The 14,805-nt window shown below is 37.1% G+C and overlaps 1 protein-coding gene, 1 non-coding gene and 1 pseudogene across 3 annotated transcripts in view; 1 reads left to right on the top strand and 2 right to left on the bottom strand.

The window, feature by feature from the left end:
• LOC111812742 overlaps nt 1-1,654 on the top strand; it is a 3,859-nt pseudogene extending 2,205 nt beyond the window's left edge.
• The window catches only part of Rsbn1 (round spermatid basic protein 1), a 59,555-nt gene that overhangs the window by 13,710 nt on the left and 31,040 nt on the right, over nt 1-14,805 (bottom strand). For both annotated transcript variants that reach the window (XM_004641695.2, XM_023701760.1), the window contains exons 3-4: nt 7,090-7,227; nt 6,267-6,409 (exon numbers count right to left, since the gene is read on the bottom strand). In XM_004641695.2, coding sequence (XP_004641752.1) covers nt 6,267-6,409; nt 7,090-7,227 — 281 coding nt within the window. The remainder of the gene's footprint in view (nt 1-6,266; nt 6,410-7,089; nt 7,228-14,805) is intronic.
• Nucleotides 6,912-7,018, bottom strand: LOC111812753. The gene has a single exon (XR_002818165.1). It is a non-coding gene; the product is annotated as a U6 spliceosomal RNA (small nuclear RNA).

Below are 14,805 nucleotides of genomic sequence, written 5' to 3'. Positions count from 1 at the left end.
CACAATGTACTAACCATTGTTACTCTCCTAAAATCTTGTTTTGAGATTTTGTAAAAAATAAATAAATAAATAAATAAATAATTTCAGTTACTTACACCACCACTGTCAAGACACCAGCTAAAGCAGCTAGAAGAACATAGATACCAGAGTGCTGGACGGTCCCTGCTTGAGCCTTTAATGCAGGGGTATTGGGAACGGTTAGTTGGAAGAGTTCCATCCTGGATTGCCCCAAATCTCATCACCATCATTGGATTCTTAATAAACATCTGTACAACTATTTTATTAGTCTTCTACTGCCCTACAGCTACAGAGCAGGTGCCTCTCTGGGCACATATTGCATGTGCATGTGGCCTTTTCATTTACCAGTCTTTGGATGCTACTGATGGGAAGCAAGCAAGAAGAATCAATAGTAGTTTTCCTTTAGAACGTTTTTTTCCTGTATTTCAGGGAGGTTCGGTCTACAAGGTGTTCAGGGTCTCATTACTAGATCGAACTGGTAGTGATTCTCCTGTTTACAGCCTCCCAAGTGCTGGGATTACAGGCGCATGCCACCACACCCAGTCTCAATTGCCATCTCAGTGTGTCCTGGGGGCGGGGCCAGCACGGCAGGCCCAGGGATCGAACCCCCAGCCCCAATCCGCTGAGCTATTTGGCCTGTGCTTTAGAACTTTTTGATCATGTTTGTGTTCACTATCAACAGTTTTTGTGCAGCCTGCGCGCCGGCCCCGCCTTCGGGTGCGCTGAGCCAGCGATGGAGTCCAGACGCAGTGGCACGCACCTGTAATCCCAGCACTTTGCAGGCAGAAATCAGGAGGATCGCTACTAATGTGGGCTATGTAGTGAGACCCTGAACAAAAAAAAAAAGAAAGAAAATTTTAAAAATAAATAAAAAAGTTTTGGTGGTTCTTGGAACTTGCATTGCATTGCCACTTAGGACAAATCCTGACTGGATGCTTTCTGGTCATTCTGCCGGCACACTTGTGTTTTATTGTGCTCAATGGCAAACGTATGTTTCCAGAACATTGCAGTCTGGAATAACTGATGTGACTGAAGTACAAGTCTTCATAATAATTATGCATTTGCTGGCAGTGATTGGAGGGCCTCCTTTCGGCAATCTATGATTCCAACGCTGAATATTCAAGTGAAAATTTTTCCTGCACTTTGTACTATAGCAGGGACCATAATTTTGTACAAATTACTTCCAAGTAATCTTCACAGGTGGTATTGGCAAAAATGGATCAACAATAGCAGGAACAAGTGTACTCTCCCCTTTCCTCCATATTGGATCAGTGATTACATTAGCTGTAATGATCTACAAGAAAGCAGCAGTTCAGATTTTTGAAAAGCATCCCTGTCTTTATATACTGACCTTTGGTTTTGTATCAGCTAAACTTACAAAGAAGTTGTGGTTACACACATGACCAAAAGTGAAATGCATTTGCATGATACAGCATTCATTGGTCCTGCACTTTTGTTCCTAGACCAGTATTGTAACAGCTTTATCGATGGGTATATTGTACTTGGGATTGCTCTGGTCTTCTCTTTCTTTGATTTGATTCCCTACTGTGTCAGTGTTTGCAATCAAATTGCATCTAACATACACATACATGTCTTCAGAATCAAGGTCTCTACGGATCATTCTAATCATCACTAATGATGTAGTGGTGCTACACAGTAAACATGTTTTTTGCAGGAAAGAATCTGAACATATTAAGGAGAATAGGGGTGGGTGAGAACAAATACAATTTATAATAATCAATGTTGAGGGCTGGCCAAATAGCTCAGCAGATTACAGTGCCTGCAAGCAGGCACAGGGGCTAGGGGTTCCATCCCCAGGCCTACAGGGCAGGCCTCGCCCCCAGGGCATGCTGAGATAGCAACTGAGACTAGGCGTGGTGGCGGAAGCCTGTAATCCCAGCTCTTGGGAGGCTCTAAACAGGCGCATCACTACGAGTCTGATCTAGTAGTGAGACCCTGAACACCCTGTAGACCCTTCCCTAAAATACAAAAAAAAAAAAAAAATAGTAATAATAATAATGTTGCATAATTTTAAAAAATGTATTTAGTACAGGGTCTATAGGGTTTACAGGGTCTCACTACATAGATCAGACTTGTAGTAATATTACCTGTTTTTCAGCCTCCCAAGTGCTGGGATTACAGGCGCACACCACCATGCCCAGTCTCAATCTCAGTTTCAGCAGGCGCTGGGGGCAGGGCCAGCACTATTTGGCTGGCACTTTTATTCTATAACTTACATTCTTTTTTTTTTTAACTTTCATTCTTTGTTATTGGTAACACTCCCTAACCTGTGAAAGAATGGGAATTTCAAGTCCCATCCTGTAAATTATACATCTTGTCATACAGCACTTGGCCCAAGAAAGCATGCAGGGAAAAAAATGCCATGTGTTTAATTATCCTGGATTCAGAATAATATTGTCATGTGGAGCAGGTCTCAAATGGTGGAGATTTCTAATGTAGCATATTTACAGGCCAAATTGACAGTTGCTTTATACTGTCAAATCATTATCTTTTAGTAACATCCTTGTCTAGTGTCTTCTCAAGTTTTCTTTACTAAGGAATTCAGCTTGTGATATAACATCCCATGAGTTTGTGAGATGCAGTGAGAAAGACCTTGAATTGGGATTGAAAGGTTTTCTATCTTTACATTATTGAGAGGGGAAAAAATGTTTTATCATTGCTCAAGGAATGGTTATCGCTCATGGGCTTGGGAAATTCTGCTAGCATGCATTATATGATCACTTTGTCAATCCATCTTATTTTTTTAAATAAATGTATGATCTAAAAACCAGTTTGAATTTTTTTTCCAGTGGAGAGGCAAATTTAAATATTTAGGTCATTTTAAAAAATTAAGCAAAATTTCTGTTCTCTAATAAATAAGGAAATTCAATTTTTAAAAAATGTTAAAGTCACTCATTCACATCAAGCAGCATCTATGTATCCTCATCCTCAAAGTCATTTAAGTTCTTTCTGCCTTTCTTTTGCAAAATTGGCTTTGGCCTGATGATACACCTCCACCCTGACAATTTAGGCCTGTGCCTTACATTCTTCAATACTTTTGGGCCACAGCAATGTATTCTAAGCAATGAGACTAACAGATATATGGGATACAGTCAAGAAAATGTTTGTCTCTCTCAACAAAGGGTAATTAGAAACTTCAAGCAAAATAGAACAAATATCTTTTTAAGTAATCTAAATATGAAAATGTATGATTCTGAATACCTAGGTGCAAGATTATTCTGTATATTCTTCCTATGAGTAATACTACTACAACCTTAAAATACGCGTTTTTAGCTTATTTCTTGGGCCTGCAGGAAATATACTTATCCATATTATAAATGCTATTTACTGGCTTTCCAATTTTAGAATCTACCTACAACCAAGTTTTTAAAACCTAATGGTGAGCCAGGCATAATGGTGCACACCTGCAATCCTAGCACTTGGGAGACTGAGGCAGGAGGCTCACCAGAAATCCAAGGCTAGCCTGAGCTACATAGCTGAGTTCAAGCTCAATCTGAAATGCATAGGGAGACCTTGCCTCAAAAATTAAAACAGGGTTCAATCAAGTGCACTTAGGAGGAAGAGGATATCATAGGTGCCATCTAGCTATACAGAATATAGTTAAGAGGATCAAATACCTAACTATCAAACCAAAAATCAACACTCTGTCAAAGCCTTTCAAAAAATAAAATGTGTTATAAACAAATAACCTTTAGAAAGACAAGCAGGATTTTTCCTTACTAGCCCTACTATACTATAATTTTTTTTTAAACATGTGGGTCTGGTCTAAGAAGTCATAAATCTAAACATCATCTTCAACCACAGTGCCCTTGACAACTGGATGGCATCTCATCAGTTCCACCATTTTTAGTAACAAGAACTTTGAACACAAAAAAGTACCATCTGTATTCCTGTCCTGATTAATTACTCTACTTCCAAGTGCTTTTCAGTGGTTCACTTTAGAAGACTTAATCCCAATGGAAGTAAAATGTGATGGCATTTCAGATTAGTGGAGAAATCATAAGCTTTTAAATGAATGACACTGGTTCAGCTGCTTAGCTACCTTAGACAACTAAGCTAAATTTCTTGCTCTATTTAGAAACCAATTTCATACAGCTTAAATATGTAAACACTAAAAGAAACGGTACTTTGAATGATTTATAGTACTAGAGAAAGGTCTTTCCAAGCCTACAAAAGAAGAAACCTCAGAGGAAAAGACACATAAATTGGACTACATATCAAAATAAATAACTGTGAGTGTAAAACAAAAACAAAAATACTATAGACAAAATAAGAGAAAAACTTGTAAGAAAAACGCAGTGGGGCCAGGGAGATAGCTCAGCAGCATAACCACCTGCCTGACAAGCGCAAGGTCCCAGGTTCCATCACCAGTAACACAAACAAAAAAGTTAAGAAACATAATATACATAGAATTTTTACCACCATCCAACAGAAATGTAAACAAAAGGAATTACCAAAGAATTAGTAACAAAGGAAAAGAAAATTAAAGTAGGGTGTTTTTTCTTCAACTAGTTCAACAAAGAACATCAGTGGAAGGTATGAGCAAAAGGGCACTGTTTTACTATATGACGAGGAGTATAAGTTAATATTATTTCTGAAAATTGATTCAAAATGTCTATCCTTTGAAATGGAGAAGTTGGCACATACCAGTAATCAAAGCTTACATGAGAGGCTTAAGGAAGAGGGTCACAAGGTAGAGATTAGCCAGAGCAACTTGAAAGACCTTGTCCCAAAAATTAAAGAGGTCTACAGATGTACTTCAGTGGTAGAACACTCGCCTAACATGTGCAAGGCCCTAAGTTCAATCTCCAGTACGAGAAAGGAAGGAAGCAATGGAAGGAAGAAAGCTGGGAGTTAGAAAGAATATATGCTTCGAGCTTTTAGGAATTTCTACTAAGAAAACAAACACACAAATGCACAAAAATAAATATTTCCCACCCATGATCCTTCTACCTATGATATACATGTTTAATGCCTGATTGTAGAGAGGGGAAGGAAGCTAGTTGATTTGCTGATTTGTGTAGCCTACCATATTTCACCAAAAATAATACCAGGTCATATTAATTTTTGCTTCAAAAGCCACAATAGGGCTTATTTTCAAGAAGTATTTTTACATTTATCATGTTTAACAATTTACATTTATTCATGTGCAATATTTTAAGTATAACAATCTACATTTATTGAAATACAGTCACATCATCTGGAATGTTCTCCTAACTATCCAAACCCCAAATTCCAGCCTGAATTTCCTGTGATTCCACTTCCTGTAGAAGCACTGGACTCCATCTCTCCTGACCAGCAATACAGCTCTCCTTAAACAGAGCGTTTCTTGTCCACGCAGCCTGCTCATGCTGCATCATTAGAGCACACAACATACTGAATTGTAAGGATTCCTATCAGACACAACTGTGTCCATTCACTATCAAGTGTACACATTATTGGTGTGTCTCGTCTACTCCAACTAATCATTCAGCAGTAAGTCAAGTTCATCTGTTCACAAAGGCATTTACCTCTCATCCAAAGGTTCCCACTTGGGTGTTTACAAATAATTATAATTTATATTATCATTCATTTTCAGTGTTATTGTTAATGAAGTTTAACTTTACATATTATTTTACAATTCATGTCCATCGTGTCAGAACAGACATATTAAATATGCCTGCCTGGCTCACATAACAGTATCAAATAGGGCTTATTTTGGGGTAGGGCTTATATTATGAACATCCTAAAAACTCATGCTAGGGTTTATTTTCCAGTTAGGTCTTATTTTGAGGGAGCTACAGTAAATATTCCTAACAGCCAATTTCGAGGTACTAATGTGACATTATTTAATGCAGAACAACATTGATACTAATAATGGCCCTTGTGAAGAGATACAAACTGGCTCCAGCACACCATCATGTTTATACAAACACTGTTTATAATGAAAAATCAAAAACAATTCACACAGAAAAAAATTAGCTAAATAAATCTTGATATAACTACAGTGAAGCTACAGTCATTTAGAAACCATCTTAATACATCAACCAAAGGAGAAAAAAGTTCCCAACTTTTTATGTACATATAACATTAAGAATTCATTTTTAGGGGCTGGCTTACTTAAGAAAAGCCTCCAATTAATATAGAAAGTGGTTTTCAAATTGTGCCCAGTTTAAAATCATTTTTATTAAGTAATCAAATAAAAGAAAAAGTGGTTTTGTATATTTTAGAAAAAAAAACAAGCTTACCTTCGTCTTTTGAAGGGTGACTTTGGCATATCTGCTGTAGGGATCATTTGTTCTCCAGGCCTAACCCACATGATAGGCCCATCATCACTCTGGGACCTACACTGTAGTCGAAGGCTGGAAAGTGTGCCCCAGGGCAGAGTCATCTGAAAGTTATACAAATAAACTGTTCAGTTTATTTACAAGTTAACCCCTCTCTACCCAAATAAAAGTTTTAAAACAATTTTTTGCATGTGCATATAAAGAAAAAAACTGCATATTGCACAGTAACTTATAGTAAATATCATAGTAATATAGTGATTTGTATATTTTATTTTTTATTTTTTATTTTTTTAATGTATTTGGTACAGGGTCTCACTACACAGCTTGGACTCATAGTGATCCTCCTGTTTTCTGCCTCCCCAGTGCTGGGATTATAGGCATGCGCCACTATGCCTGATCTCAGTTGTGGCACAGCATGCCCAGGTGCCGGGCGAGCGTGGCATGTGGTGTCAGAGACAGAACCCCAGTCTCTGTGCTTGCCTAAGCAGGCACTTAGTCCACTGTGCCATCTAGCCGGCTCTGTATCTATGTTTTTCTCAACATTTCCTTTCAAAACACTGCATAGCACTTAACAGGCAAGATTAGCTTAACATTTTATTTATTTTTTTAAATATGGAACGCTTCACGAATTTGCATGTCATCCTTGCGCAGGGGCCATGCTAATCTTCTCTGTATCATTCCAATTTTAGTGTATGTGCTGCCGAAGCAAGCACTAGCTTAACATTTTAACACAGTGTTCATCTAAATAATGATCAAAACTTGAATAATCTGAATTAACACTCACTTTCAGAAATGGTGATTCTTCTAACATATCAAGGAACTCTGGGAAATAATCACCAACTTCTTCATCTACTGCTCCAACAAGACTTATCTGCCGCATTGGACCTGCTCGGTAGGTACCACAGCAGTAGGTCCTGTTGACCTAAGATAAAATGACAGAGGCAGGGAAAAAGTACTGAAGTGCACTATAATTAAAGAACATGAATAGTATATTGTTTCCAATATTACTGTGTCTTCTACACACTAAGAACTCAATAGTATCTTAGATAAAATCAACAGTTACAGAGAGGCACCCAAGCACACTGACATATATAATAGTATATGTGCCACAAACAGAAATTTCAACATGCAATTAATTAGCCTAGAGCTGAAACAACCCCCCCAATATTGAAGACTGATAAACTTATCTAAGAATGATGATTGTTAAACTCTGAAAATACCTCTTCATATAATCTTTATTTGGGAGAAAAAGTAGACTAAATAAACAGCAGCTGGGTAAGGTGGGAGAAAAAGACCACAGTCAGATAAATGTCCCATATTCACTGTGTACTCTCCAGCTTGAAAGTATTCACTTTAACACAGGTAGAAAACTGACTTTTAATCAAACTTAATCTCTCATTACTTCTATATAAAAGCCTTTGAGACCAGCTCATCTCTGTTCAACTGTTTTTTTCCTCTGTTCAACTTATATCAAGCATATTTGTATCTCAATGGTATTTTTCACTCAAATCTGTACCACACGTAATGTCCTTTTGTGCTAACCCAAATCTTAATCATATTTCAAAGATCAGGTCAAGATTTCCTTTTTCCCAACAGTGTTCCTGGCCACCCTCCATGATCTTTCCCTTCTCTGAGGTATAATGCTGCCTGAAAATACATATACATTTTCTCCTTAGGGGTTGAGAACCCCTTGGGACCATAAATATTCTTTAGCTTTTTTCAGATTTGGAAAAATCTACATAGACTTTACTAGTTAAGTATCTCTAATGCAAAACTTCAAAATGTGCACTGCTCCAAAACTGAAAAATTTGGGGGGGCTGGGAAGACGGCTCAGTGGAATAAGTGCTTGCCTGGCAAGTACAAGGGCCTGAGTTCAATCCCCGGTTCCAAAGAGGGGCAAAATTGAGAATTTTTTGAGTATTAGAAATGTTCACCTTGTATCAACTTTCTACTGAATTTAGGATATCCTATGTATCTATCTGCAGGCCTTAGCAGCCTATCTAGCATTCGAATCAATCCATACTAAATGAATTCCATACAATCCAGTACTACTCCACTCATCATTTCATGTATGTCATTCAACTTCCAAATTTAGAGTGAATTTTTCCAAAGGGCAAAAAGATGGACCGCTATACATACAGATGGACGAGACTTAAAAAGCTGGATTTTAACCAGGATTTCAACCTCAGATCAGTACCTAGGATTTTCTACTTCAGTTAAGATTCAATTTAAATTGGAAAGTCTAACATATGGCTGTACTTTCATAAGGTAAGGCTCTGTTGAATATTCAAAGACAATTGTAGGAATCAATCTTTACTGTTCTAAATGTCATCTATTTTGCCTTAATAGAAAGCAGCTTATATAAATGATCATTCAGTAGTTTTTTTACATAAATCTTCACTATAAACTCTTCAGCAGCAATTTCATTTTATTTTTTAAATTTTTAATAGATTGCACATTGAAAATGAATTATTTACAAACATAACTGAATAAAAACTGTCCAAAATAAAAATGAAAGAATTTACAGATCAGTCATAATAGTTCACTGTGTCAAAACCAAGAAACTTATATTCATATAATTAGAATTCTCAAAGTAGAAAGGAGTAGGCAATAACTATTTAAAAATTTAAAATTTCTGAATTTAGTTCAACTTATAATACCACATTTCCAAGAAAAATGAACCTTTTGCAAAGACATTTAAAGTGTGTAAAAAACTAGATTAATTAAAGGACTGAAAGAAGATCTGTCCTCTTTGATTTTTATACTTAGCAAACATATCTTTGAAAACTAAAAGTAAGATTTTCTAGTTATACAAACTTAAAATATTTTAATACCTCCAGAAGTAGCACATAGGAAATAACAAAGAGCATAATTCAAAAGGCAAGAGAAGTTGCAGTATGCTCCTGGATGAACAATAAAGAGCTCTCAATATGATAGTTATGCAGGACTATATAAAAAATATATTAGATGAACCCTTACTTAAAGGTCATTGCAGATTTCTATGAAACAGTACCAATCTTATGTTGGGTTATACATGTATTTTCTTTCCCCACATATGTGTGTGTATGTGTGTATAAAAGACAGGGAAGAAATAATATAAAGTCAACAGAAAATGGAAATACATTTTTAAAGTTTCTAATACTAGAAGATATCATACAATGTCTTTCAAATAAATTGTAAGTCAAAGATACAGTATAAATCTTAGAACAAAAGTTAAGATTAAGCAATATTCAGAAAATTAAATGTTTCAAAACAATTGTACTAAGAAAAAGTTTTCATGATAACAAAGAAGTACTAAGAGTAAAACATAAGATAAATACTGGAATGGCAAGTAAATGACCAGCACTTCTAACAGTTTGAGGATAGGCTATCGCACAAAGTTCTAGTGTGTTGTGGACATGCATAATGACCGTGACAGTTACTGGTGGCTAGGCGTCACTTGTGGAACTGAGCTACAGCTATTTCTTTGAAATCCACCCCGTAGACTCAAGTGGAATCATGACCCATACGGTGGAAGAGAAGTCCATTTGTAGAGTGTGCTGATGAAAATATTCCAGCAGCAATTTCATAGTCAATTTTTATTTTAAAATTTAACACCACCTACACATATATGCAGAAAAGAGGGTCTTAGATCTAGCTGCCATACAGAGGCGATTCCTTAATTTCTCATAACTTCTTCCCCTAGGATCACTTTATATGACTTTGAGAAGCAACTACACACGAAGGGTAGGAACCCTACCAGTGATCTACATCCTCAGCACTCATCCTGTATAGACTTGTATGTGCTGCCTCCAGCAGGTTTGTGTGATTAGCATGCTACAAAAAGCCAGGGGTCCAGCTTCGGGAAAAAGGATCCTCATGGAAACAGAAATAAGAAAGGTCAACAGGAAGCTTTTCTTTTCTTTTTTAGGTACTGGGGATTGAACTCAGGCCCTTGTGCTTGCCAGGCAAGCGCTTATTCTACTGAGCTATCTCCCCAGCCCCAACAGGAAGCTTTTCTAACCATTATTTTAACCTTCATAAGCCAAGTACCCTAAAATGACCAAAGCACATTTAATATCATATGCTTTTAGGATTAATAAGAGATCCAGTTCCTCTAAACATCTCCCCACGTATTCCCAGCTATCAGAAACCCCTATACACATCAGGGTTTCAATCTATGCAGGGAAGAGCCTAATATTCTTTAAAGCTCCAAAACTGAAGACTTATCTTGTAAAGCATATAACCAGCCATATGGTGTTTTTCAAAGTACTTAGCCTGCAAAATTTTAAATTATGAGACTCTTAATGAATTATTTGAAAAAATTCACATTGCTTTGAATTGATATTTTTGTATTATACTATGCCAAACCTACCTAATTCAAATATTACCAAAGTCAGCAGCACTGAATCTAAAAGAAAACTTTAAAAACTCAACCACCTACGATTAATATGTGACATACATATATACAAAGCATCTTTTCCTATCTAGAAAGAAAAAGAAATTAAATCTAAAAGGAAGGACTGGCTAAATAACTCAGCTGATTGGGGCCAGGTGCCAGCCCTGCCCCCAGGGCACACTGAGACAGGGATTGAGACTGGGCGTGGTAGTGGGTGTGGCAGTGCGTGCCTGTAATCCCAGCATCTGGGAGGCTGTAAACAAGAGAATCACTAGGAGTCTGATCTAGTAGTAGGACTCTGAACACCCTGTAAACTCTTCCCTAAAATACAAAAAAAAAAAAAAAAAATCTAAAAGGAAGAGGGAAAGAACAGAAGACAGTGACTATTAAGTGCAAAAGATAGTGAACTTTTATGACCTCATAATTTTGTCAAGGTCATCAAGTTTTATTTTTATATACACACAACAAAAGTTTCTCCTAAGTATCCTCAGGTTTGTACTTTTGTGTGAATATCAATGTGGTATTCAAAGTGCCAGAAGTTAATGTTTTATTTTTTTCTTGGTGCCAAAAGAGCTATCAAGTAAATAAAAACACATACAACAAAACACCAGGATTATAAAACATACAATGTATAAGACCTATTTGGAAAACTCTGCTCCAATAACGTATCTATAGAGGGGCCTTGTTAGAAAACTACAGTTTCCTGTTTCCAGTCCTTTATGCTAAATTAGACTCTCAGCTGGCCTCTGTGTTTATTCCTAAGAATCAATACCTCTTCATGCTTTGAGTTTTTTCCACACCTAGCCTACACTTCCAAATTTATTCCACTCAGAGATACATCAATACCCTCTAGCCTTCACGCCACCCAGCCTGCAAAGCCAACGCCATTTTACCCATCAGCCCTCCCCTCTGGACCGTTCTATTTGATAAACCAAGAAATCCCTTTCATCACTTAAGCTCATTTTTAAATTCAATAATACCTTGTAATTTCCTTTATCAAAAATGCTCTGGTGCACTGCTCTGCTTCCATACCAGCATCCTCTTCCTACAGGGTGTCTACCACCGAACCTTTTAGTCAGTTCACCACAATCAGGTTTCTATCCAGACCAGCCCTGGGAAACAAATCACTAAGGACCTCACAGTCAAATTCAAGGGATATTTCTCAGTTATCCATTTTCTTCTACCCAGAAATTACCCTTTCCCTGTTATATCTGCTTCACCAGCTCATGATAACCGTTTTCTCAGTTGCCAAATTAGGAATTTACAAGTCCCTTTTTCTAATCCTTTAAGTATCAAAAAATCTATCTTCTAAATCTGCCATACAACTGCTTTATTTATTTATATTTTGTATTTTAGGGAAGGGTCTACAGGGTTTTCAGGGTCTACAGCCTCCCAAGAGCTGGGATTACAGGTGTGCGCCACCAAGCCCAGTCTCAATTGCCACTTCAGCACACTCTGGAAACAGGGCTAGCACAGCAGGCCCAGGGATTGAACCCCCAAACCCCTGCACCTGCTTACAGGCACTTTAATCCACTGAGCTATTTGACCAGCCCTACAACTGCTTTAATTCAGGAAATAGTCACTCATCACCTAATTTCAAAAACCTCTTAGTTAATATCCTTGCTTCAGGACTGCCATACCCAAGAGTCATTCCTTGGGTACCACCTACAAATGATTTGTTCAGGAAGACATTTTGCCTTTCAACCCTCCAGATTTATACTTTTGTACTAGTTCCATATTACCTACAATATCAGGCTGAAAGCCCTTTTTCATGACTGACAAAGTCCCTCTATATTATTCTAAAAGAAATGCCACATCTGCCATATATTTGTGATATATTTAAATAATTAGCAACACAAAAGATGAACAGCATTTATGACCACAAATTCAACATGTACCAACTGTGTACACCTGCAGTCCCACTTACAGGAAGATCATGAAAAAGTAGAAGAATCATTGGAGACCAGCCTAGGCAACATAGCAAGATCTTAGAAGAGAGAAAAGAATGAAGAAACAATTAGAATACTATGCCAGGCATGACACCACACAGTTCTGTAATCTCAGCATTCTGGGAGACTGAGGCAAGAGGATGAAGGTCAAGCTCAGCTTGGGCAATTCAGTGGTTCACTAAGACCCTGTCTCAAAAATTTAAGAAGGGGCTCGGCATAAAGCTCAGAGTAAACATACTTCATTAATCACCAGTACAATGATGATGATCATTAATCACCAGTACAATGATGATGATGATGATGATGACGACGACAATGATGATGATGACGATGATAATAATAAGACTTCAATAAATGGTTGAGACCATACGGACTGTCGTAAAAAAATAAAGTAAAAATCAGGTTCACTAGGAAGGCAGTTAATTTCCCCAGTAAAATGTATTTTCATGGGGACTGGGGAGATGGCTCAGTGGAATAAGCACTTGCCTGGCAAGCGCAAGGGCCTGAGTTCAATCCCCAGTTCCACCAAAAAAAAAAAAAAGAAAGAAAAAAAAAGTATTTTCACTGAAGAACTAACTTAAAAGAAACTGATAAAGGAAAAATGCTGTTAATTTGGAGGAGGAGTTGGCAAACTAAAATCCACAGACCAAACCTAGAACTATCAAAATTTTACTGGAAATGTCCATTAATCTATTTTACAATAGCATAGTTTAAGGAATAAGTGCTCATACTCTCACGTCCTTTGTAGGAAACTTTGTAGGCCCGAATTTAAACCACTAACAAAACAAATCAGACAATACAATATAATCAAGGGTTAACTGTGAAATGGAATATTCTATACTATTTGTTACTGTGTATCGGTAATACAAAGTGCCTGATATATAGTAATTAATGTTTACTGAATTCAAAGGTTCTATGGTTAGAAATAAAGTAATCAACTATTAAATTCTGGAGGGAAAAAGAGCTACTGATTTTGGCAAAACTTAAAAAAACAGAAGGAAACCAGGATAGATGACATCATGGGACAGAGCTGCATCTGTCGTGGCATTAAAATTTTTAATAAATGCAAACGTTTGTGATATATTTAAATAATTAGCAACACAAAAGAAGATGAACAGCATTTATGACCACAAATTCAACATGTACCAACTGTGTGAAACTATGCCAAACAAGCCAACTACTAATTATCCTTAAGTATTTCATCCTTTTTTTGTGTGAAAACTTCCTGGGCATATGTCCAATGAGCTAGGCTTCCTGTCAGCTAGGGGTTGCCTGTGACTAAGTACTTGCCAACAGGATGTTACCATAAGTTAAATATGCCATTTCTGAGGATGCCTTTACAAAGAAAAGGTCCACCCTCTGCTTTTCTCTCTTGCAAGTGGAGCACAGTGAGGGTCAGCCAGGCTCTATTATGTATCTATCAACATAGAAGAAACATCAAAACTTAAAAGACAGAAACTACAATCCTAAATGATATCACAGAACAAAGTCATGTAACACTTGTCTTGTGAAAGCTTCTTCTCTGTTTCTTTTCTGGTACTGCGATTGAGTCCAGGGGCTTATACATATCAGGCAAGCACTATACCACAGAGCCTCATTGCTAGTCATTTTTCTTTTTCTTTTCTTTTAATCACATATACAGGATCTCTTTGTTATGGTGGTTTTGCTCATATCTTGAGTATCTTGTTGTAAAGGAGAAATGCTCTACTGCATAAATGACACATGTAGTATTATCTCTTGACGTAGGGAAAAAAAAGAAAATATGGCATACTCAAAAGAATTAAGATGGCAAAGGACTTACAAATGATGTAAATTAAAGGAAGAATATAAGAAATCAAAAGCATTTCAGAAGTATTTAACTTAAAAGATTAAAAGAGGGAGCACAATACTCCTCAAATACTTGAAGCCTGCTATGGTTTGTCCCCAAAGGTTTGTATGCAGCCCTTTTGGCTCTCTGAGCAGCACCATGGTGGTAGGCAAGAACAAGCGCCTTACAAAGGCAGGAAAAAAGGAGCCAAAAAGAAAGTGGTTGATCCATTTTCTAAAAAAGACTGGTATGATGTGAAGGTTCTGGCTATGTTCAACATAAGAAATATTGGAAAAACACTCGTCACCAGAACCCAAGGAATCCAAATTGCATCTGATGGGCTCAAAGGTCGTGTGTTTGAAGTGA

The sequence above is a fragment of the Octodon degus genome, unplaced genomic scaffold (assembly GCF_000260255.1).
Source record: "Octodon degus isolate 3935 unplaced genomic scaffold, OctDeg1.0 scaffold00140, whole genome shotgun sequence".
In the NCBI taxonomy this organism is placed as follows: Eukaryota; Metazoa; Chordata; class Mammalia; order Rodentia; family Octodontidae; genus Octodon; species Octodon degus.
Note: the sequence above shows the minus strand (reverse complement) of the source record. Positions and strands in the feature narration are given on the sequence as shown.